The sequence below is a fragment of the Chlamydotis macqueenii genome, chromosome 14, assembly GCF_036417535.1.
Source record: "Chlamydotis macqueenii isolate bChlMac1 chromosome 14, bChlMac1.mat, whole genome shotgun sequence".
In the NCBI taxonomy this organism is placed as follows: domain Eukaryota; kingdom Metazoa; phylum Chordata; class Aves; order Otidiformes; family Otididae; genus Chlamydotis; species Chlamydotis macqueenii.
This window is the reverse complement of record NC_141569.1, coordinates 904,854-929,971: the sequence shown is the minus strand read 5'-3', so window position 1 is coordinate 929,971 and position 25,118 is coordinate 904,854. Positions and strand designations below refer to the sequence as shown.

General features: G+C 41.0%; 1 protein-coding gene across 5 annotated transcripts; it reads right to left on the bottom strand.

The window, feature by feature from the left end:
* Positions 1–3,756: 3,756 nt before the first annotated feature.
* On the bottom strand, positions 3,757–13,354 carry LOC104480975 (kazal-type serine protease inhibitor domain-containing protein 1). Of its 5 annotated transcripts, none has more exons than XM_086758959.1 (5): positions 13,218–13,354; positions 12,550–13,038; positions 6,801–6,961; positions 5,100–5,244; positions 3,757–4,106 (listed from the first exon to the last, which is right to left on the bottom strand). In XM_086758959.1, exons 2-5 carry the CDS (start codon positions 13,004–13,006, stop codon positions 3,976–3,978), a joined length of 894 nt encoding a protein of 297 aa, XP_086615085.1. In that variant the 5' UTR covers positions 13,007–13,038; positions 13,218–13,354; the 3' UTR covers positions 3,757–3,975. The 5 variants fall into 5 exon arrangements, with proteins under 5 accessions (XP_086615085.1, XP_086615087.1, XP_086615086.1 ...); XM_086758961.1 differs by having other exon boundaries at positions 12,550–13,006; positions 13,218–13,345; XM_086758960.1 differs by having other exon boundaries at positions 13,222–13,274.
* Positions 13,355–25,118: the final 11,764 nt, after the last annotated feature.

The window sequence follows — 25,118 nt, the reverse complement described above, 5'->3', positions numbered from 1 at the left end:
AGAAGTTGGTGAGGTTGTATGGTGCATGTTACAGAGCCTGTCACAGACTGTGTGCATGTGCAATAATGCATTGTTTGCAATCAGATAGCAACAAGCTTTTGTCGCTAATGAAGAAACGTAAGAAAGGCCAAAGCAAGAGAAGCATTCCTTGTTCTGATCAAGGTCAGCAGTGGTCCCGTACAGCGTGAAGCCAAACAGAGCCCAAGGTGAGCAGTTTGTGTACAATTATTTGTGTATCCCTGCTGCTTCATCATCCAGATGGCAAAAATTCCTGTGTGAAGCCCAGTAGCCTGAAAGAAAAATGCAGAGTGAGTGATAGGGAATGAATTGGTGACTTGAGAGTGAGAAAAGTCAGTCAGAAATTATAATGTGGAAACTGTGTGAGACTTTCTGATGCAATACAATTATAAACTATCTGAAGAGCCAGAAGCAGCTTGCCAATACAGGTCGCAAAGGTAAGAGGAAGCTCTTGCATATCCTTCAAAGACCTTGACCCTGTGAGCAGAGCACTGACTCTCGTAATGACTCTATATCCTGCTCCAGGTGATGGGCCACTGCCTAGAGTGTGCTGCTAAGCTTTGCAAAGACATGCAGAAATTAGGTTAATAAGTTAAATAGTTCAAGAGCTGAGCCTAATCGGACAGCATAGGTAGCTAAGCGTGAGTGAGTGTGTTTCCTGTTAGCCAGAAACACCCTCTCCCCTCCGGCTTGGGTCTCCTTTCTGTATCAATAGATGAGCACGAACAGAAAGTGAGGCCACAAAGTATGTCCACGAGGTAAGCGGGTTGTGCTCAGCTGCCCAGTGCAGCCGTGTGACTGTTTGTACCATATTTAATCATCAATTAAATCATTTAATCTCTCACGTGCAGGCAGTTGCATTTCTGTAGCTGATTTCTGTCAACTCTTGTCAACTATAGCCTGATTATTTTAAGTGGAAAAAAATTAGTCTAGCTAAAGAATTAACGGATTCCTAGACTAGTAATTGACAAAACTCCTGAGATTTAACACAGCAAGAATGTCAGAGTCCTAGTCCAAAGGACAAAGCTGCATTAATGAGTGTAATTTAGTTGGGAGCTTTTATACAATCCTTTTATTTGTACATGAGAGGGGGAAATGACACAGTGAAGATGCTTGTGTGACAGACATAGACAGGAGGAAGTTATGCCGTGAGACTTGCTTCCTTGGAAGATAACAAAATTCTTGCTGTGTTCAGTGTAAGCGGAATTAAAGAAGGGTTTTAAGTCTGCCTCACAAGATACCGTACTGAGACCTCCCTGCAGTATCAACATAGAGTTTCCAGGTACAGCCAGTCTCATTTTCTGCTAGGTGCAATACAGACAACTTCCCTGAATTAGCTGTTCCTTTGGATTACATGAATAGATCTGTTGCTACAGGCAATGCATTCACAATTAGATCCATTCATTTGCCATGCTGCTTAGGGAGGGCTGAATCTTTCCCATGCTTTTTTTTTTTTTATTTAATTTAAAGTGACTTGATTAAAGTATAAACAAAATGAACCATTTCAGTCCCCTGAAAAAAAAAAAACTAGCAAGTGTTCAGCGTATCAGTGTTCCTTTTCTTTTTGCATCACGTCAGGATTTTTCCTAACATGCAGTTTCTTGCTAAAAGGAATTGCTGATAATGTACAACAAATTAGTAAATATATTTTAAAAATAAGTAACAGAGACAAACGCAATATATTTAATTTAGAATCCTTTGTTCTGGGTAGGTTAGCTTTTTTAAAAGAGACTTAGTCCATCAGGCCAAGCAGTTGCAGTATGGTATTTGATATGGTTCTGCTATACGTCTTCTCATTCAAGCAGTCTTTTCTTTCCATTTTTCATTTGACATTAACAACAGCAAAAGGCCCTGAAGAATTCTAATTTGTTTCTATGGCTTATGATTTCAAGGTTATTTTCTGTGCCATGTACTAATCAATGCCAGTATAGACTGCCACAGTTTAGTGATCAGTTTACTAATTAATTCATTCATTTGCAATGCAGATCAGAATTGATCTTGAATAAAAAAATACCCACCTTAAAAAAAATCAGTGATTTCTACCAATTTTATGTTTCAATTAATATATAGTGGATAAGCAAAAACATTATTAGACATATCACTAAGAAGACTAGAAAAGCCCATAACAACAAAATCAGTAGTTAAATATTAAGCCATTTGATACTCCTAATTAAAACTAATTAATCTTTTAAATCACACAGTGGCATGCTTTCTACTCATAAGCTGACAATACTCCAGGAAGTCTGAAACAAAATAAATTATTCTTTGCTTGTTTGCTACCTGGACAGAGACCAATAATAAATACCTCAGGGCAAACACAATCTATAGCCAATCTCTTAATGTAATTCAAATTGAAAGGAAAAATCTGCCTAATGACAAAAAAGCACAAAACAGCACAGCATTAAAGGAGGAGTTTGTGATGCTGTAACTGCATGTATGTTAAAAAAGCTACGCAGTATGTGTACACATACAGAAAGATTGCCCTTAAAGCTTCCTTCACACTATTAATTTAACTTTGAGTTACCTCAGTGTGTGCAGTAATCACTACCTGGTTTTGTGCATTGGGTAAAGACCACAAATAGTGAGGCTTTACATTCAGATGCCTGAACTTTTGCTGCCTTAGCCATTAATGTCATTCAGTAATTTACTGCTATTCATCTGTCCTCAACCAATGGGAACCGATAGGTGTAAGTGCCACCCAAGTAATTTTCATAGTTTAGGATGTGCCATCACCCATTAATGCAGCACCAGCCTTCATGTAATTAATTAACAAAAGCAACTTGAGAAATTTTGCAAGTGATCACTTTACACTTTGAAGTCTTCTGTTTTTGAATTGCATTTCATTTGCTCTCTGGTTCATGCTGATCAAGAAGTGGTTTGGACAATTTGAAAAATGTGCGTGTGTTCTGGTGGTTTTTGAAAAGAAAATGATTCCTGCTTTTCTGTCTGCTATTTCCAGAAGTGTGGTAATGCTGAATGCGATTTAGTTGTATAGATGTAGTATAGGTGTAGTAGTTTAGATGTAATACAGTTGGGTCAGATACAGGAGCAAGTCTTGGACAGTCCAAGACAAAAGACAAATACTGGCTCTGTGGTGCAGAGCGCTGTGTTTGAAGGGCATGCACTGAGCTACAGAACAGCCATCTTCTTTAAACTGCAGTAATTCCCACCAAACATGATGCTGTTCAGAGTAAAAATAATGATCCCAAATCTTGAACTGTTGCCTAGGCTGGTGGGATGGAGCCAACGCTGGTAGGAGCTGCACAAGAACTGTTAGATAAAGAAGTCAAAAGCTGTGCTCATCTGCTTGAATGCACAAGAAATATTTTCTGGGTATTTTTGAGTACTGCTAGTGAAACAACACTTACTTGCTTTAGACTGTGATTGCTTCATGTATCTGTTAAAATTAAACAACGCCCCAAAAGACAGATAATTTGCCCTTGATGAGACTAACCATGGAAAATTTCGAATGAGGAGGAAAATCTTGCTGAAACTTATGAGAAAATATGAACTAAGGAGATTAAAGACACTTTTGCAACCTTCATACTTAGGCTTGTTACCATGTGAACAATCTCTTGATATTTCTTAGTACATTATAGAAAAAAGGAAATTGATAGAAGGTACAAATTTATCTTAACTGTGGACATATTTGGTAGATAAATTAGAATGTTTGAAATAAATTATATTTTTAAAATGAATATAGAATTTGATCCCTTCAGTATACTTAGTAGACAGGTGCATGTTTAAGAATTTTATTTAACAGTCTAAATGTATGAATTTACAATTGTTCTTACTTCTGGTAAGTAGCATGATATACTTTAGCCAAAGTTTAATTTCAGGAAGGTGGCTACACGAATGAATATGTGTGTTATCATTTACAGCGCAGAGACTAGTAAATATAATAGACTGTGAAAGGTATTGGACAAGAGGTGTATAAAATTATTATTAAGTGCTGTTTCAATTTTCATAGTCCCCGGATTCATATTCTTCCTCATCTTCATCATCAGAATGGTCATAATAGTCCTCATATTCAATGCTGTAGCTTGCACTTCTACTGCCAGCAGTAAATGCAAATGCAGGAGATGAGCCTGCAAGACATAATTGAATCCACATTAAATTAGTTGTAGGTAGGAATGAAGAGGAAAGTATGGTTTTGGATCTGTACGGCAAGCTCAGTGTTTCTGAATCCTTGTTAAGTCATGTATTAAGAGGGGAGGGTTTTTATCTGATGACCTGACCTCATTCCATCAAAGCTCATGGTGTACGAGCAAATTTTTATATCATTCACATTTTAAATATTGAAAATACATTTAATTCCCAGTACTAGTAAACTATGAGTTCAGTCTTCTGCAGATCCTATGCACCTGAAATTATGACCAGAGCCAATAAAGCTTTAAAAACTACTTGCTGAAACAAGGTCAGTAACAAACTAGACCAGTGACAAAACTGCTCTGGACCAGGAGGCAAATACAAAACAATGCATCTTTATCCTGCATTTGCCAGGAAACTCAGTTCTCCCCAGAGGAAGAAGGATGTTATTCTGCAGGACCAGGCCCAGTGCAAAACAATAGTAAATGTATTTGTTAGATCTTTCCAAACACTCTCATTAAGGAGCAAGAACTGTTTCCTTCCTAACTCTTTGAAAAACAAACAACTAAGCAGAACTGCCATGGTTCAAAGACTCCCTCAGCTACCGCAGCTGTTGTTCTGGGTGCAGAGCTCCTACGAACATCAAAGAACTTCCGTAGGATAAGGACAGTGGCATAATATGTGTCTAGGCTGCATGGCTATAATCCACAGCTTTCTGTTTTCTGAAAGCTGGTTTAATTTGCAGCAAAATATTACCATATTAACATGTAAGTGCTTTTTTCCCCAGATTTCATAAACACTCCCAACTCTAAAATACTTAGGACTGAGTCTCCCATTAGGGGATAAAGTAAAAGAAAAGCACATAGAAAAGTTAAAATATGAACATCTTTACATAATTTCTCATATCTTTCATTTGCATTCTAACAAACCCGCCCATTGCATCCTGCTTGTATGCATTTTTATATTCTTCACATCCAAATGAAAAAAAATACCATCAATGACTCTCAGTCTTGCAGAGGCGTATGTTGCACCATACTTATTTTTGGTGTGGCAGATGTAAACGCCTTCATCTGATTTTTTGAGGCCTTGAATCTGCAGCCAGCCTGTCACACCATACTTCTGAGGCCCACCTCTTGCCTGTGAGAAGAGAAAGAAGTAGTTGAAATTAAGTAGCTAGAAGACACCATGATATTTCTCAAAAACAGTTGTGGCTGGATTAAACATAATTCCAATCTCTGCTTTTTGTTTATTGCCATCTTGCTTTGATTCTGCTGCCTTATATTTTAACACTCTATTGTCTCTGTGCCTCCAAGTTCATGCTTGCTCTGCTCTGCTCTTTAAACCTCACTGCCTTTCACAGTACTCTGTTTCCTGATGCTTTTGTTTCCCAGTGCTCCTCCTTCCTCTTGTCCCAGCACCACTTCTTTCTGCTGCTTCAAAAGCATTGCCACCTGTTCTCAAGTTCATACATTTCTTCAGGATGAGAGTGGCAGGTGGGTCTGGGTGAGTTTAAGGCCCAGAGGCCTGACTAAGTTGGCTCTTGGCATCTGGGTTTTAATCGATCAAGATACCATGAGCTTTCACACTTCTGTGACAGTCAGTTTCAACTTACGCAGGCTAAAGGCTCTTAAAGCGGTGAGCTTTTTTCCCAAACAAATAACGCAAGACCATTAACAAATGTTAACAGAGATGCTCTCATGCTGACTCTATTAATGAAATGGGTTAACAGGGTTCAGATGTGGCTCCTCACACCATTTTTTCCTGAGGAACTTTAAGTCCACTAATCATACTTGTATTTATGCTTTCTCTGTAAACATTCCTAAATTATTTAGACTCCTGGTACTTCAGTACTCTTAGTACTTCAATTAGCTTTTTCTGTGCTTTTTCAATCTACCTTTTTGTTTGGGTTGTGCCCCATGGCCATTGGATCTTCACACTTCTGGGCTCTGTATCTAGAAAGCTAGATTTGACATACGTTTCTCTGCATAATCTCTGTTCATATTCTCTGTCTATTGGAGAAGGCATGCGGATGCAGGCTTCAGCCTTACTGCAGTCTGCGTGTGCATCTGGCTTTGTTAGCTCATCTCCCCAGAATGTTATTTCCCTTTAAAAGAATGAGCATTTTGATTTATTTAATTTTAGCTCAAAATTTCAGGCTATTTCTAGATTTGCTTGAAGCCTATACTAATGCCATTCTACTCTTTCCCCTCAGTGTCCTCCATAAAATAAGCAAGGTTCTTTGCTTTCCTTTTGAATGCCTCAGGAGCTGAACCCAAATGGCAGGTCTCCAGAAACAGCATCCTACAAAGGAGAAGTTTAGATACCTGCCAGAACTGTGCTTCTGCATCAAGAGTAGAAAGATAATTGCCAACAGCCATCCTTCCCAGAATGCACATTCTTTTAGGTAGTAGCCTAAACGATACCATTTACATGTTCATTCAGTTTTTTCCAGAATCATACCTACATAAGGAGAATCTTCCATCTTTTCTTTTCCTGAAGCGGGTTGGGTAGTACCCTCCCTGTTATTTCTTCTGCCAAAACAATGATCCTTGCACTGACTGAAATCAGCATTCTTTAGGTAGTTACAGGGAATCTATTTATTGCAGCAGTATTGTATCCTGTAGGAGGAATTCACTGATTAATCCTCCTATTCCTTATCCCAAACCGTATGATGTGGAAAACTCAAGTTCTACCTGTACTGAGATGTGGGCATCATCTCCTGGCAGAAACATCTTATTCCCCCTTTTTTTCCATTCAAGGTGTGGCACAGGATAGGCTGTCACCTCACAGCCAAAAATGACGTCATTGCCTGTGAAATTCTGGACATCCTGAGGTGGCAAAGAAATAACAGGAGCTGCAAAGAACCGACAGAACGGTGCTTTAGAAGACCGTGAGCAAAAGACAACACAAAAGCATATAACATTAATTCCTATTTTATCTTACAAAACCAGTTTGTCTTTTGCCATCCCACACGTTATGAAGAGCCACGTGAATCCAAGCAGCTTTTAAAGCTCAGAACACCTTGTGTCTCATTAAAGAGTGAACAGGCTTTTAAAAACACTTATTTCAACAGACCCATCTGTCCTTCCCCTTGCACATGATCACGAAACTTCAGCTGAAATTAAAAGTTTAATTTGTGTCCTGTGAGCTATCATCATGAAGTAAACTCAAGGCCCACCAGTCTAGCAGCCAGTACTTGACTTGGCCTTTAGAGGAAAGTACAAGAAATTCTGTACTAGACAATCACAGAGTAACTTTATTGTATGTGATAGTTCTTAACTTCTGTTACATTTTACTTAGCTTAAAAGCTAGAATACTAGATTGCTAGCTTGTCAGAATTTTTTTTTCCTGAGTACAGCATTGCCTTGAACTTCCTGAGATCTCAGCCCCCTCTGTTATCCATGGAAATCATTGCAGCAAGTTACAGAATAACAGCATCAGTACGTTTCACATTTATCCTCAATTGCTGTCAGTTTCACCTGATGTTCTTGTTATGAGACAAGTAATAAATGTAATTGAAATCCAGTTATTTTTATAAGGTTTTATGATATGTTTATTGTAATTACTAGATGTCCACGCACTTGTTTCCTATTGTTCTCTTACCCTCATCCCTCTCCGCAGTGTATTCATTGCCTCTGAATTATCCTCTCCCACATTTTCCCAAAGAAAAAGCTGACGTTAACCACGAGAGGGAGCCAATCCAGGGAGTTGAAGACTTTAAAAAAATAAACTATCACCTGATTCATTCGTATACAATCTAAATTCATACCCTCTGTAGGCATGTAAGAACATACTAAATGTTAAGAGGAGATTATGATATTTAGCAGCAGAGAGCAAAATAACATATTACGCTTGTCACAGCTTTCCTGTTTTGGAGATCTCTATTTTTTTCCCTTTGTCCTCAGCAAGAAATGTTTTTCCTTTTAAAGTCTGTTTTCTTTCTATTTCCATATCAGTGTTTAAAAATGAATGCGTTTCCTGGGCCACTAGACTTGTATTTAATTATTGCTTTTATTTTTGTGCAGATCCTAGATGCTTGGAAATAGAAACTTACAGTAAATAATTAATATATTTTTACTTGCAATATTTGAATCAATATGTAGGTACAGCATTTATGCTTGAGCATTTGAAATTATAACAGCCTGTTGCAGGTTTTCAAGCAAAGCTTCTAATACATGCTTCAGTTTATCAGGATTGATATCGGTGCAGAAAATATCAAATACATACTAATTAAAATTAATTGCAAACAAATTATACAGCAAAGTATCTATTTCCCCATTTATGAATGCCTCATTAAACAACTCTGGTACTCTTCAAAAGTAAGATTTTTTCCAAGTAGGACACTTAAACCTTTAAATGCTTGTTCTTTCATGAGAACTATACATTCAGAACCTGTATATTATTTCAAAAATCTTGTATGCAGATCAGAATTAACTGAATATCTTGGATGAGAAATTTTCTGCCTGTGAACTTAGCACATAGGATCTGATATTAAAACATACTTTGACATATTAAAACTCAGTGCAACCACACTGCTTTTAATGATACATCCACTGTGGTTAAGCTAACCCAAATGTCTACATTGACTCACGTGAGTTCTCTAAATTATTCCTGTATAGAGACAGCATGAAAAACTTTATAAATATGCAGATGTTGACTGGTTAGTACTTTTGTTCTGGTACTGACATAGGTGTACTGTGGCTACACAGACAACACTGAAGTGTTGCCAAGAACCGAGTCCTGTTTATGTGACTGTCCACAGCCGGGGCTCAGCCATGCGAGGCTGAGGGCTCTGGCTTCACCACGCCCTGTAAACACATCCTTAGCATCCAGGACATAAGGGTCTGAATTACAAATCTATGTTGTACCTGATCACGTAGGAGAAATTTGTCTAGCACTGTCTACCATACACCAAGATGAATTCCACACAGGAAAGATCCCTTCCTCCATTAACTACAATGATAATCCAGATGATCGCCTAGATGGAAATGTCTGAGTCCCACCCAACTGAGTACTTGTACAGAGGTAGTTAAGGCTTTGCTGGACCAGGGCTGAGCAGGACTGGCATCATGTGAGATCAAACTCATAGCAAGCAGGAAGAACCACAGCTTTCATCTAACCAAACTGCCTTTTCTGAATCTGGACACACAATAAATACTCGCACTATCTACTCAAACTTGACATGCCTCCAGAAATAAAATAATACATGTCTCACAACACCATTTGACTGTATTTTACCGAAGAAAATTGAAGTAATGATGTAGCATTTTAACACATATTTACAAGCTTCATTTTTGAGTGTTTCAGATTTTGTGTTCAGCCAAATTCTCCCATGCATATCTGTGTATGCTTTTTTGCATAACTGTGTCTTTAGAAACAGATCTTTACTGTTACGATATCCTGTCATTTTGATTCCTGGAGTAGATAAATTTTCCTTGATAGCTACAGAAAGCATTCTGATGTCGCAGTGTCTGGAGCTGAATGTGCAGTAGTTGGTCCTTTCCATTTACAGTCCCAGTCATGAATTATCCTCATGTGTTACATAAGACATAAAGACCAGAAGACATAAACCAGAAGCCAGGAAAAGTGAAAATACTGCTTCAACTTTCACAATCAACATTAACCCAATATAATTGCAGAATAATGAAGTAGTACAATTTTTTTTCTCCCCTTAACTCATATTAATTGTTGCTAATCTATGTCTGATTTGATGAAAATGGCAGAAACTTTTGTGGCTTGATTATTGTTTGTTTTTTTTTTTTTACTCCAAAATATATATTCAATATAAATTATGTGACACAGCTAAATATAATCACTGTTGGATTATTCTGTTACTTTGTTAAATCATCAGCAAGAGAGGTTTGAATGTGAATGGGGATGAATTAAGCACAGAGAATCTGTATATAATCGCTGTACTTAGTAACCTTGGTAAATTATTAGATAAACTGATCAAAACTAGCTTTCAGGAAAAGAAGGGCTTTTTCAGTGTTTCTTTAGGGAGCTAGGCCCTTTTCTTTGCCTTTTTCTGGTGATAGATGGAAGATGAAAGGCTATACTCTTCTGATGAAAGGAGTTTATTGTTATTTATTTATTCATTGGTTGCTGTATACAATTAATCCATTTGGCATCAATAGGAAACAGCAGATGCTTTGAAGGAGAGATAACAAAACAAAGTACTTTGAGTTGAGTGAAGGTTATATTTATAGCTTGGTACCAAAACCCCACAGTGTTCAGTGTTTGTTTCTCATGCAAATTGGAGTCAGCAGAAAATGAGTGCCGCAGTGAGGTTGCTACTCTTAGAGCCAGACTCCCCGTTGCCTTTTGTCATTAGTTGCAGCCATGAAAAACCAGTCTAAATCAGGGTACACTTTCGCATGCCCACTGTGCTGCTTCAGATAGCTGCAGTGGCGAAAGGGTAGACAATTATGAGGGGACCGAGGCATGGGGCCCCCATGGTAGCACCTCTGTGCTCTGCTGCTTGCTGAAAGGCACAGGCTCCTTCCAGAGTCTAAAACACAATCTGCAAACCCAGCATGGTCAGCTGCTGCTCAGAGAGGTTGAGAAGAGGGGCACTTGTGCTCCCTCCCTGGCGTGCCCAGCACCCAGCTCCGGCTCCAGTGCTCTCCTGCGGCTGGGCACTTTCCTCTGCAAGAGCCAAGGAGGTGGGCTCCTGTTTTTCTTAACTAAACTCCACGGAGCACTGATGTGGCTATGAACTTTCCCCCAGGCTTCTGTGCAATTCAGTAAGCTGAGACCTAGAAAATTTCTCTTGCATTCCTGGAGAGAGAGGCCAGCCTTTCTGGGGACCCAGGGAAGCAGTGGAAAAGTGTTGGGGGTGATGCCTGCATGCAGAGCAGCTGAGCTCATTCCTCCTGCTTGATGAGCACTGTTAGGCACCTCAGGGGTGACTGCAAGGCCTGGTGATGACAACACCAGCAATTAAAACTGATAGTACTTCCAAATTAAAGCTTTTTGTACATGGCCTCTTCTGTTGAATTAATTTGAGCAGTCCATTGCTTTAGGCCTGTATGACTGAACAGCTGCCTGTGCTGCAAAGTTAACATCAGTTGCTACTTCAGCGGCACTGCTAACTGAAATCTTCCTGAAGGAGCTATGCCGCAAGAACCGGTGCTATTTTAATCCCAAATAACAACACCTACCCGAGGGCTAACAGGCTTTCAGTCATACTGCGGACTGGTACATATTGAGTTTTCTGAATACCTCTTTACTGACAAGCCTCACTTCCCAGCTTAATACCCTAATGGCAAATAAGAGATTCTTTAATGGATGTTTCTCTTGCAACTAGAGAAAGATGAAAGAAGTCTGGTATTAGCTGTTCATCACTTTTCCTTTTAAGTATTCAATATCCAACGTTCATTTGATATAAAAGCACAGCGTACAGTCTAAATTAGAGGCAACAGATTGCTAACAAGGAGCGGGTAAAATGTACCCAAGTTACTCTCGTATATCGACCTTTGCCAGAGATGCAATTTCAGATTCCCAGAACTGTGACCCATTTGTGACCCAGAGATCTCTTCTATTTACTTCATTTGATAAAATATTTCGTTAACTTAAAAAAAAAATAATTTCTCATTCAGAAAACAAAAGCCTGTTCATTTTTTCCTTTTCATTTTATATTCATGTGACTTAGGTGAAAAGCACCGAGGAGTAAAGACTTGTAATAATATGAAGAATAAGAACAGCATATGAGCAGGAGGCAGGATTCCCTGTACAATCTGGCTAAGAATCCTTCCATTAGCAATCATTGCAGAGAACTGTTCGTACATTGTAGAGTTTTTAGGGAAATTATTTCAGTTTGATTTTGTTCTAATTTTGAATTTCCATTTCATGGGTTACCTAGATTTTATGATTATTCCAAAATTCTGTTATTTTGGACTATTTTGTAAAAGGACAGACCTGTTAGTTAAGCGCTATCTTCTTCTATTTCCTCTACTTCACTGCTTACCATATATACACACAGGTGGATGCACACCCATATACATACCTATATATGTGAGTATATATATGTGTATGAGATCTGCCTTGGTATCACCACTTAAATATCAAGTCAGTCTTCATAGAATAATTATTTGTCCAGTCCTCCCAGACTCTCCTGTTTACTTACTCCCAACTACACATACAATTTTTGTAGAAACTATCTGATACTCTGTTATTCAGAGCAGAGCTAGTCTGTAGATCTCTAGCTTATTAGTCACCATGTGATTTAAATCCACTAGTCCAATATAGAGGCTGACAACATACAAGATAAGTACCAGCTGCTGAACAACATGTTTAACACAAAGTAGTATAATAACAAAAGAATGCTAATGATTTTTTTATATGCAGTATTAGTTCAATAAAGTTAGACTACAGCATCTAGTAATGCATCTAAAAATAAGAATCAGATCTTTTTCAGTTTGAAAATGCCTCTGTATATATTACCTGATTCACACGGTCCTTTGTGTTTCATGCTGATATTTCTCTTCATAGCATAAGCTTTGTTGAATTGACAGATATTCTCATAGGTTTTCCCTTCAGGTCCGCAGATGCTCTCCTGAGACTTGCACACACACTGGGGTTCAGGGACATCCCCAAACCTTGCTTCATCAGCATCCAGCCTGCACTCAAGGTTGTCCCCACATTGCCCGTAAAAATGATTGCCCTGATCCAAGTCGCAGATCTGACCTTCCACATTTCCACATTCAGGACAGCAGCCGCAACGGTCCAATACAGTCCCGGCTGGACAGTCTTTTGGCTCAGAGCAAAGTGCCAAATCGCATTTTCCACAACTATCTCCTTCCCTTAGCAGTCTCCACCAACCTCGATGGTGCAAGGCAGGGAAACTCTGAGAAACCTGCACTAGTACTACTAGCACAGCTGTAACCATTGGGTGCTTCATCTTGAGAATGTAACGAACAAGCAGAAAAGGTCCTTGGAGTAAAGCCAGGGGAAAAAAAAAAAAAAAAAAAAGAGTGAGCTAGTGAGAGAAAAACATTACAATCCTTTTCTGTTGTTGTTTTAGAATATAAATTCTACTGCACACACAAGCTTTAAGAAGAAATTAGCATCAGATTCCTAATCCGAAACTGATAATAAAAATGCATACAAACCCACTGGCTTTTCTGTAATACAGTTTGGAATGCGAGTATTGCTTGCACAGAAACCAAACTGCCCCTTCTGACAGCTGAGTGGAAGCTCTCCGAAAATCTGTTTGCTCAGTGTCTCCTTGAGTCAAATTTGCAAAGCGTTGCTCTACTGAAACGACATTGTATTGCAACCATTGTAGAAAGGGGAACAGAGTAAATTAGTGTAAAATAAGGAAATTAACAGTGTGCTTTTTTTCTCCTCCCGCCCCCATCTGTTGAAAAAGACAGTCACAAAAAGATACACGTGGGTAGAAAGTAACACCCAAGATACCAGTACCCTAAAGCTGAGCCAGTGCTCTAGAGACTGGAGCAAGATTTAACACCAAATCTCATCTCTTCATGATCTCAGCTAGGGGGTTCTGAATTAACAATTTACTTACAGGCTTTTTACAAGCAAGGGATAATCCAAGGCAGCTGGAATTTACTTCAGTCTTGAAGTTAAGATGAGAGGTGCCTACACCCATTAAAGAACCCATTGTTCTCTCTACATTTAGCTTCTTTTCAGTGTTTATGGATGTCTGTGGTTTGCAACCCAAAATAATGTGGTCCAGGTTTGGCTCCAAGAACAAAACACAAAAGGTTTATTAGAACACAGACAAACATGAGCAAGCTGCCACGGCACTTTAGACACACCAGAAAGAGATTTTGCTGGAGTATTAGATGCATCACTTGTATTTTCATAGCACTTTTCTGTCTTCATTTCTTAAGATCTACTTACACTGTGAGTTATGAAGGAGGATGATAGAGGTAACTGATTTCTTTTCCCACTTTTTCTGTGCATAAATTTCTGCCAGTTCAGGGAGATGAGTTTGCAGGGTCATTTCTCACCAGGTGTTGCACTTTTCTTTGTACTTCTCAGGATTTAAGCATGCTCCCTATCATCCCACCTCCTATCAGAAAACTTCTCTCCCTTGCTGTGCTGAGGAGATTTCTCATCTATAGATGACAGGCTGATGTTACCCCTGTCCACACCACGTGCTGCTCAGCAGAGATGCACCTTACCATCTGCTGTAGGTAGAAGTGAAGCACAGTGGACTTACAGACCCTGCAAGTATGGCTCGATAACATGGGTCAGGGGTCACCACTCCCTACAAATGAAACATCTTTGTGTTTGTTAGCTTAAAATAACTCTACGTGCATCACATTTTCAAGACATACATTATAAAATTAAGACACTGAAATAAAAGAGGAATCATGTTTGTGCCTACTTGTCCTGAGATCATCCACAAGTAGCTTTTTCAACTCTTTCTGTATTCATGATGCTTAGCCGCTAACATAAGCTCAGTGAGCGATGTATTTTGTTATACCAGCCTTACATCCTCCAGTCAACCAAATATTTTGGGGACTTATGCTTACTTTCCATCTCAAGCATCTCTGTGGCTTTTCCCAAGTTCAGCTTCATACCTTCTGCATTGATTGAGATTACCTCTTGCTTTGAGTGAAGCAGGAGGCTTCATCAAAATCACTTACTTCTCCCAAACTGCAGATAATGCAGTTTCCCTCTGGCCTGCATTGGTGGAGCACTTCATAAAGCCAGCCTGGAGAGACCTACAGCGCGCTGCTTATTTCCGTCTGATGGCTGGGCTAATTCATGTTCTGTAATGTATGGTTTTGCTTTGGACACAGAATCAGACTGTAAAGGAGTAAATTATGTGTGTAATTGATACTTTTAACATTGAGAGTCAGAAAAAAAGTAACTACTGAATTTAATGGGAAATTGATTTCTTGTCCCACCTTCTTACTCAGGTTAATGTGCTTTATTTCACACTTCCTCATCAAATTCTAATTGGACATTTAGTTTTGCATTATAGGATCTACTCATCACTATTTTATTATTTGTGCCTACAGCTGTAGGGGATGGGTATCTAGAGGACAAGGATTTGCTAGGCTCATATGAAGTGAAACTGCGTTTATAGTGGTGAAATCATGTATGCAAAGTGGAGAGAAAGCAGGGAGGGGCTGCGGGCCAGCACTGCCCCTGCTAAGGCTGAGCTTTGCCTGTCCTCTTCCAGGAAACGTGATTTGAGGGCTGTAGAACAGAAGTAGACAAGGAAGTACCTCCTGTGTCCTGGCACTTAGGAAACCCATCATAAATATCCTAGAAAGCATTTTGGCATTTGTCTGACTAATGCAATCCGAGTTCGTGATGGGTTCCGCTTCTAAATTAAGAACTGGGTATGGCTGTTGTCTCGTTCAAACAGCTGCCACTTGGCAGGTGATGTACGGCTGAAGGGTATTTGGCCACTGATTTCAGAGCTCACCTGGAACAAATTGGGGAGGGGAGGGGTTAAAGCACTGTGATATGACACACAGAAATGGCCTGTTAGCTGCCTGAAGTGGCTTTCATTAGCAAGCCAGCTGTGACAACTGAGAGGAGCCTTGTGTAACTGCACTGGATGAATGCATGGCAGGGTCAGAGCAAGGGGGAGCAGGGAAACAAAAGAGGGGGATAAAGGGGGAGCGAGGAAAAGTGGGATGTGCAGCTGTGTTTGAAGCAGCACATCTAAAGGCATGCTCCCACCTGGTTCAGTAATAAAATATACATTATTTCAGTATGGCTCTCATCCCTAAAGCTTGCTTTGGTGGGTTTGGCGGAAAAGAAGTGTTGATTTTCATCAAAAACTTTGACCTGTCTCAACCCTAAATATCTCCCAGAACCAAACACAAGCAGTAGTGGATTAATGTCACTGGTAGAGCTGCAAGACAGGCACCAAAGTACATGGTCTGCTTTTCGGACACCATCCCCTAAGTGCTGCCTGGAGAGCTGACAAAGCAGCACAGGCGAGGCCTCCAGGACCCCTCCAATGAGGGGAGGAGGTACACAGCTGTAGCATATGAGGGGAGCTTTCTACCATCAGCTGAGAAGTAATATTTTAGTGAATAATTTCTTTAGCAGGCAGGTTGAACAGCATTAGTGTCCCCTCAGTCTCAGCAGGCAGGTTAGTGCTGCCTGTGCAGGAATTTCCCTGGCTTTTTCTGGGTATTTCCACATGATGGGATCAGCGCAAGGAGTTCTGCCACCGTCTCGTGGAAGGGGCAGTACCCAGTTGGATAATGGGCAGTGAGGGGACAAGGCAAGATAGCCCAGCGCTTCCTGTACGCTCAGACTGCATCTTCCACCAGGACATGGGTAATGTCTTGCAGAATAATTCCTGTAAGTGAATTGTTAAGGAAATTGTATTCCTATTAATTTCCTGCCTTCTTCTTGGGGCCCGGTATTACACTAAGCTGCTGATTTGTGTTGCATTGTTCTACTTTGCATGGTAATAGATAAGGTACGTGGCTGATGCAATTTGAAATCCTATTGCTGGTGATTCTTGAGGTACTGCTCTTTCAGATAAAAGGTGGTTCAGATCTTGATTGTGTTTTTATTTGTGTCAGTGTGAGTTTTACTTAGTTAAGTAAAGGTTTCTGAGTCTGGCTCCTGGCAGACTTGCAGATCTGGTTCTTACACAGACAAGTGCAGGAGCCCTGTGAGGAGTAATGGCAAAACACAAAAAATTTTCAAGTGTCCCTTCCACCCTCTGTGTCCTGCAATAGTTCCTCTCCTTTAACAGCTGAAGTCAAGTTTGGAAACTATAGTGCTCTGTCTCTTAGGTTGTATTAAGTGCCTGTTCTTGAGGCTCATTTAGAGAGAGTAAATCTTGTCTGACTCAACATGTTTCCATCCAAAAACTTTATATTTGTATTATGTGCACCAAAGAAGCATTAAAGAAAATTAATGTTTAGTCTGGGATACTGGGTAACAGTAGCAGATTACAGGTGGCTGTGCCTGTTGGTTATATGCATTATTTGATACTGTACCGATCTCCTAAGATAATTTTTCCCACCACAGTATCCAGAATTGAGCTTCAGTTGAGGTGCTCAGCTCACCTGAAGACGGCATTTGGTTTTGTAGAAATAAGTGGCAAATAGTGGAGATTAACGACAGATGAGGCAAAAATGGTTGGAAGCCATTTGCAGGTTCCTGACAACTGCTGACCTGCAGCAACACAGGCCCAGGCAGTCCTGGGATCTCCAAACGTTGCCTTTCCTACTTGCTGACACACTGCTTTCATGAGTCTCCTCATTAGTGCTGTAAGCACATGAAGTATATATTAATTCTACTGTAACATGATTATTAAATCTATTAATCAAAGGCAGGAGATCCGTAATTAACTTATTCTCCAGCATCAGGTAAATGATTCTGGTGTGAGTTTTAAGAAAGCAATTGTTCACTAATATGCCAAGTACAGTGGGGCTATTGAATATGAGGCTCTGTAATTGTGTAATTAAATTATAAATTTTGCATATTTTAATAACATATAATTTAATTATTTTCTTTGCAAAGTTAAAAGGAGGATCATTATTTTTGCCTTTTTTTTTTTTAAGGTTTTACGTGTTATTTACCAAAGATGGAAAAAAATATAATTAACATCTGTTAATTTCGGCCTGAAAATTGACCGTTTTCATGTAAGGCTTTTGGTGTCTCACCTTGGACCTGTCTCCAGCAGCAGCTGACTGTATATTTCTTCTGTTTCACATTTCAGCATCAACATTGTGGTGACTGTACACATTCAAATTTAACTTAGAAAGACAAAAGAAAGGCTTGCTAGTACTATTGTAGTACCAAATACTCGAATTTGATTTCATGTAGGCTTACTGATTCCTTTTCACACAAACAAGTCTGGAAATCCCTTTTCACAAGTTAGTATTTCCATCCAAGGGACCAGATGTTTCAGGGGTTCTTTTCAAGTCTACTTCACTTCTCTGCTATCCTTTAAATAGACCAAATTTTTGAAAACTTTCTAGTTTTTCCCAGAAACGCCTGAGCCTCCTGTTCCATAATTGCAATGTGATACTAGAAACATTTAGGGAGTCAGCAGTAGGTAATAAGTCATTTCTCTGAAACCATTCTTTTGAGAGGCAAGAGTTGTAGAGAGGAAACTTGCACAGAAGGTATCACAAGGGCATTTCCCCCATGTGTCCTGCCCACATTTCCAGCCCAGCAAATTTTAGTTGCTCATCTTAACCATTCCCCGTATACTTTAATCACATGTGCAGTGTCGAAGCAATAGCCAGCATCATTCTCCTTCCTCTTGAGGGCAGGGGACATGAAGGTTTGTCCACATTCTGCTTTAATTTTAGAGAGAACTAATGGAAAAGCATCCCCATGTTTTGCACAGACAACAGTATTTTCAGGTGTCACGTTTTACTACAGCAGATGCTGCAGTTTAATGCAGAGTGAAACAATTTTCCATGTCAAAGGCAGTTGCTGTCTATATCAGCAGTGACACAGTAGTGCTATTGGGTACAGCAGGGCTTCAAAGACACCAGAGCTCGGGGAAAACAGATCACACCTCACCACATAAAAACAAAAAATGGAGAGTCCAAGAAAGGCCTGTCTTGCACGTGCTGCCAGCTACAAGTAGCAGAACAGAAATGAGGGAATGGGCTGGCAGGCCTGGAGGGAGCGAGCAGAAAGGAGTGGGAGTGCGAGAGTGGCTAGCGACGTTTCTGTGTGCCCTTTGCTGCTCTCAGCCCCTCCTGGGTGCAGCTTTCAGCAGTATGTTTGAAGACTGGCCTAGTCCTTACTGCAGACCTGCCACAAACACGCTTTAAGCATTTAGAGAGGGGTTGGGGGGGGGGGGGAACAACAAAACCCACCAAAACCAAAAAAAAAAGCCCCAACATGGTTTTTGGCTCTGCCAATGTTTTGACGTGCTTCCACCTAACGAAGGCTGAAAAGTAATCCTAGCTCTGGCCAGTGGCCGCTGACAGCCAGGCGTGTGCGTGTGTACCTGCCCATTTACCAGCAGAGAGACAGAAGAGCGAGACAAGAGCCGCTTCAAGCCCAGAGATGACACTGGTGGTGCTACAAGTTGCCAGTACCAGTGGAGTTCTTAGAAAGAGCAAAACACAGTGTTTCCTGGGAAGGCCTAATAGAGAGGGGGAAATCTCTGAAACTTGCAGACAATGAATATAGAGTTATTTTTCTTGGCAGCCTTAATGTTGATGGATAGGACAGTTTGCCTTGTCCAGTTTATATAAGAGCAGCTGATATAAAATGACTTCATAGCTGGATATTTATGAGAAGTTTCATTTCAAGTAATAGAGTTTTTGCCTCTGGCAGTGCTGTGGTTTAGCCCTGTTATTACTGGGAACTAAATCTTTAGGATATTCTAACTGTAACTGCAGGGCCTGTTTGATCTTCCCAGCAAAGTTAATATTTTCCAAAGCAATGGAAACTTTATAATGGAAAGTCTTATTAGCAAAAACTACTTGTCCCTAAAAGCAGCCAGGAAGTCAGGCACGGAGAGGAAACTTGGGGGATTTTCCTTCAGCTTCACCAGCTTTCTCTCACACAGCAATACTGAAGAAAGTAGTGGCTTCCATTACAGCAAATGCACAGATAAGACTGTAACGATTCTTCTTGAGAAAAGCAACTAGAAACTGATTTTTGATATAAAGCAAAATTCTCTCAGCTTGTCTCTGCTGTACAAGGATATTGCATAAAATACCCTTATCTCTTGGGGGAAATAGGATTAACGCCCAGTGGCAGATCCTTCACCCAGGCCAGCATTGCTCTGAGATCTATGCAGGAGAAGGGGCTAAAGGGGAGGTACCACCACCCCCACTGGAACTTCCAAGGCTGTTTTTTAAAGTACGAGTCTGTCCTGCTTTGTGCCAGAGCAGTGGAGTAAATGGGATATTCTCAAATGACTCACTCACCCCTTTGGAGCGTGCAGAGCTAGGGGTGCAGTCATTGAGGCCCACGGCCCACATGGTGTTGGTAGAGCCCAGGTAGTCCCACAACAGCCTGGAAAGGCAGAGTGGGACCTCCTGGAGCTGCCAGCTGGGCCCCTTCCTCAGGCTAAACCACAAATCGGACTCCAGCCCCATCTTCCCATATCTCCTTCAAAGACACAAGTAGCTCTGACCATTGTTACAAAGGGAAATAACTCTGCAGCAGACATAGGTTCAAGCAGTGAGCTCTGGTAATACAGCTTCCAAATAAGTCTTGCAAAAAGCCTATTGCCTGCACAAGGGTGGTCAGATCAAAATGACCCCATAAAGAAGCTGGAAAAGAGAGGAGGAATCTGCCTCCTACCACTATGCTTCCGTTGGAATTGTTACAGAATTTACCACTTCTGACAAACATTTTAAATTAATCTGTGAGCAGACGGCTTGAAAAGAGATGCACTGTGCTGTCCTGTGGAGGGGACACGCAGGTTGTTTGTGGGGAGGGGAGGCTTTGCTGACTTTAGTCTGGGATGGTTTTGGTCACAGTAGTAGGAGGTGGAATTTGAGAGAGGACAGGAGAAAGCTTCAGCGTAAGGACAGAAAACAATGCTTGAGACAAGCTTGGAGGGGCAGCACCTCCTACTGAAAGCAGGGCTTGAGTGCACAGGCATTGCCTCTTGGTAGTAGATTTCCTGCTGTTCTCAGGATTTTGTGTGTCATCTACAGACAAACGAGTGCATCAAAGAATCCTGCAGACTGGCACCTCTGGGCTTTCGGGCTCATGCTTCTAGTCAGAAGGAGTAATGTCCAGACAAGATAATTCATCTAATTACTTGGAGGTTAAAAAACAAATTTAAAAAATCAGTGGTGGGTCTCTGTCACAAATGCTGAAGACCACATTGTGCCTCTGAAAAAATGAGGCTTGTCTAGGGCTATTTGTTACCTCTGTTAATGCTTACGCTCCTGGGATCAGGATGGGGCAGGCCTCTGGGTTGGATTTGCCAATTTCTAGAAGCCCAGCACTAATCCTGGCCCCTTTACTATCCTGCCTTTTCTGAGGGTCACAGTAGTGTGGGTGGTTCATCTGTGATAGCTCTTAGCTTTGCATTTTTGTTCCTAATAAAAGGCATGGAAGCTGGAACAGCATTAAGTGAGGGAATATGAATGAAAAATACGCGTGAGCATGAGTTAAGTAAAGTCCTGAGTCCATATAAATCAACAGCCAGACTCCCATTAACTTAAATGGGCTCAAGATTCCACCCAGCACTTTCAGCTTAGCCGCTTCCTGTTTGAGTTGGCAGGGCAAATGTCTTTGTCCCTGTGCAGCAGGGCATATTTCGTGTTGTTTTTCTGTCCAGGCTGATGAAACGCTCTTAGAAGTCTCAGTCTATTCCCACCGCAGCGTGGCTAGAGGTACCAAACACAAACAGCTTGCATGCACTGAAAGTTGTCATGTTTTTGCATTAAATGCTGACCTGCTTGTCCTAAAGTAGATGTCTGAAAGTACAAGCTGTCTAGAAAAGCTAGTCTGGTTTTATATTTGTCACTGAGTTTCATGACAACTAACACACATCTAAATCTGCACTAAAGAGGCTTTCTAATATGTGAATACCTTAGTTTATAGAATATACCAGTTAAATGGTATCCCTTGATGAAGTGGGAGTGGGATACTCTTATTATATCAGTAAAGTGAAAAGGATACTGCTATCTTGCTTCTCTCCTGTACCACAGCACTTTGCAAAGGTAGACCCACTCATGTTTCTGCTTTAGAGCCAGGGGCTGCAGGGAAAGAAAATGGCAGGACATCTCTGGGAAAATCTGAACTGACAGCATAAAGCCAAAACTAACTGTTGTGTTGGTGGGGGAGGAAAATAATCTCTATATTTAAAGCAAAGCACTGCAGGTGGGCATTTATCTCAAATTGGATAAACTTAAAATTCTGGACTGGTGGGAGGGCTTTGTCCTCCTACAGCAATGGCGAGAGCCGGTTGCATGGTCTGACCTTACCTGTGGAGCTTTAATTCCATGTGTGCTGCAGTTTCAGGATTTGTTTTCTGAGGGTCTCAATCCAATAAAAACATAAGAGTACCAAATTAATAAAAACCTACATGTTTTGTAACTTAGTGGAACTGAAAAAACATTGAAACAAATACAGGCCATTTCTGTCAAAATCCCTTTTCAGACAGAGGTTGGGGTATACGGAGGGACTCTGCAGTGTGACTGAAAATAAAACCCCTACAACATACTGGAAAAACCAAAACCAGGTGACTTCTGGATTCACAGGCTTCTAAAGGGGCAAATCCTCAGGTCATGTGCCCGGAGAGTTCAGTGCTAAGCAGGTGCAGCTGCCCAGCAGACCCAGCTAAAGCCCTGTCCCCGAAAAGACAGGAGGTGGACCTCATTGCACTGGTACACCCTGAATCTGAAAATCTCTGCTGTTTCAAAATCGTGCCAGTATACATGTGTCTGCTTAAGATCTGAGATCCCCCTGTAGAGTATGCTGAGATTATACAAAAGCCTTTCTTTTTGGAGGAGAAAAAACCCCATCCGTATCTAGAACTAAGTTTGCTTCCTCTTCTAAGTTCACAACAGTTCTGTTGATTTAGCTTACTAGCAGGGATGATCGCCCAAATATTAGCTTCTAAAATATGAATTTCTTGTTTGCAGTCATAAGTACCTGCACTAATCTGATGAAGAAAATAAGACACAACGTGGATTTTTGTGCCCAACCAAAGCAGCTCGCAGTTCAATATTGAATTCTCCTGGTGAATTGCTAAGCAAGTAAGACATAATTAAAGAGCATTTCAAACCACAGGAACTTTGTGGAAAATGCAGCCTGTTTGAGACTTAGATCTCAAACGGGGAAGGAGGAAGAAAGAAAATGAATTAAATTATTCGTTACAGACTTAACACTCACCTCAGGTTAACAAGAAGCCCATTGTATGATCCCCAGTGTAACAACAGCTTGTAATTTAAAACTGCTTTTATTCACTAATGAATAGAAAAGTTATTTCAGTGAGAATTTGAAGAAAAACTGTGCCAATTACCAGTACTAAGCAGTTTTTCCTTTCCTGAAGAGATGGCTTGCTGGCTGGCTGCATGTTGTGACACTAAATACAGTAAGCAAATGAGAGTGGTTTCTGCTGCCAATTCAATCAGTAGGTTTAAAATAGAGTTAACCTTTTAAAAATGCAAAGTATTCCTTACAGCAGATGGTAGTGTTTGCATATACAAACACCTTTTGGAAATCATAATGTAAACCACATGCTCTGAAACAATAGGATTCCTGAGCTGAACCCTCCTGAAAATGAAAAATAACACTCGCCAAGCTCAGACTGGTGGCTGCTGCAGCAGGACCAGCTCCTGCTTATGCTAGGGTCAAGTGGGCACAAGAAGAGTTGAGGGAAAAACAAGGGTAGGCGACATAGAAGGAAGCAGGGCGATGCTGGGATGGACTAAAAGGTGGTATTTATCGCTCACTGCTGCACTCTTAGACATGTATGTATTAGCTCTAGAGGGGGGCTACAAACAGGCTGTGGTAGCCTCTTTTAGCTCTCCTCTGTAGTGCAGCTCCTTCGTATTTTAAACTGGATGAACTAATCCCCAAAATACTTTACACTGCTGCAGCTTGAGTGCTTTTGGTTCCTGTGCTAGCTGGGGTGACTCTCTGTAACACATTCTGAGGCTTTCTATGCCTCTGGGTTGCACCAGATACAAGCATTTGCATCCCTTGAAAGCTCAAGTTACCTGTGTTGCCTAACTGCTGCTCACTATTCATCGTGCTTTCCTGTGCTAACACACATTCACAAGCATTGCTCCACAAAGACCTAAAGTAAGTGCAGATTTCCTTTGAGAGACATATTCCAAAAGCTGCAGCTTTAGGAAGTGCCTGTAAGGAAAGGTTACAGCAGACCAGAACATCACTGTAAAACAGTATCATCTCAGGAAGCAAGTCAGTCTTTTCCTCCATATGTTCATATTCAGCAAAGAGAAAAGCACAAACTGGCACCGTGGTGGAATAGTAGAAGTTAAGGGTAATTCCATCCTGTGGCTCTTCATGATTTGTGGTGCCAAGTTCCCTCGGAGCTATAGGGCAGATGTGGTTGGTGGGATCTGAAACAGCTCCCAGCTCAGGACCCATCAGCCTAGAGGCCAGAGGTCTTTCAGAGAGCAGGCTGCTGCCCAAACCCCTCTTGTTCCCTCTGGAGCCCATACAAGGCTTGCTACTTACACAAAATAGAGGTGTGCAGTGCTTACCTGTGGCTCTGTTCTCACCTGCAGCTTACGCGTCACACACCAGTTCTTTGTGGGAAAGGCTGATTTTCAGTTGGTGTCTGCCAAGATATCGGGGCTTATCTTTGCACATCAGTAACGCGGAAGCTGTTCTGCACTCCACACCTATTGGGATACAAAAGTCTCATATTGAGTTCAGTGGTGCTTCTGGCTTGTGTTGGACAACACCTGGACGAGACAGGAGAAGCTCAGGACTGTGCGGTGCATCACGCTGACCGCTCTGAAGAACATAGCTGGGCTCACAATGCTCATCTGTTGCTGCGCTCTGCCAAGTGTCACATATGGGACAAAGCCACACCAGTACTAACACCAGGCTGTTCCAGGACATCAGTGCAGCTAAGCTGACTTGCTTCACTGTAGGATGGATCAGCAAAAATAAATTTTGGCCCCTCTGACATGAGTGATGGCCCTGCGGTAGGGTGGGGCAAGGTGGCTTGCTTACGTTCCCTCTTTCTTTCCCTTGTTGTGCATCAGTTTGACCACTGAAATGGCCTCAGGAGGGCTCTGTGTGTGCCCCTCTGGGGCCAGAGTTAATATGGTGTGTTTCAGCAAGACAGTTATGTGCGAGGTATCTTAAAGTGGTGGAGTCCATCAATGACGGAGAAAATTATACGTAGGAGCAAATAAAGCAGCAGTCCATACTTTCTAGATGTGAAGAGTTTCTGAAGAGGTTTCCCCTGGCCAAGCCAACAACTCTTTAAGAGTATTCTCATATGGTATCTGAAAAAAAAACCCTCCTTCCTCTACTACCTTCTGTGCCTCCCTTCCTTCTTCACATTACCAAAATCAGCAATAAATGAGAACGGACAGAGCTGACACTTTTCAAGGCAACATACTGCTCGCTAGGCC

Bases quoted from the DNA above. Each gene is read 5' to 3' on its own strand.
- LOC104480975 (XM_086758959.1), bottom strand. From the start codon at position 13,006: ATGAAGCACCCAATGGTTACAGCTGTGCTAGTAGTACTAGTGCAGGTT. The intron at 6,962-12,549 runs GTAATATATACA...GGTTCTTTGCAG, and splicing joins CAAAGGACCGTGTGAATCAG to CTCCTGTTATTTCTTTGCCA. The intron at 4,107-5,099 runs GTATTTTTTTTC...TATGTCTTGCAG, and splicing joins AAGACTGAGAGTCATTGATG to GCTCATCTCCTGCATTTGCA.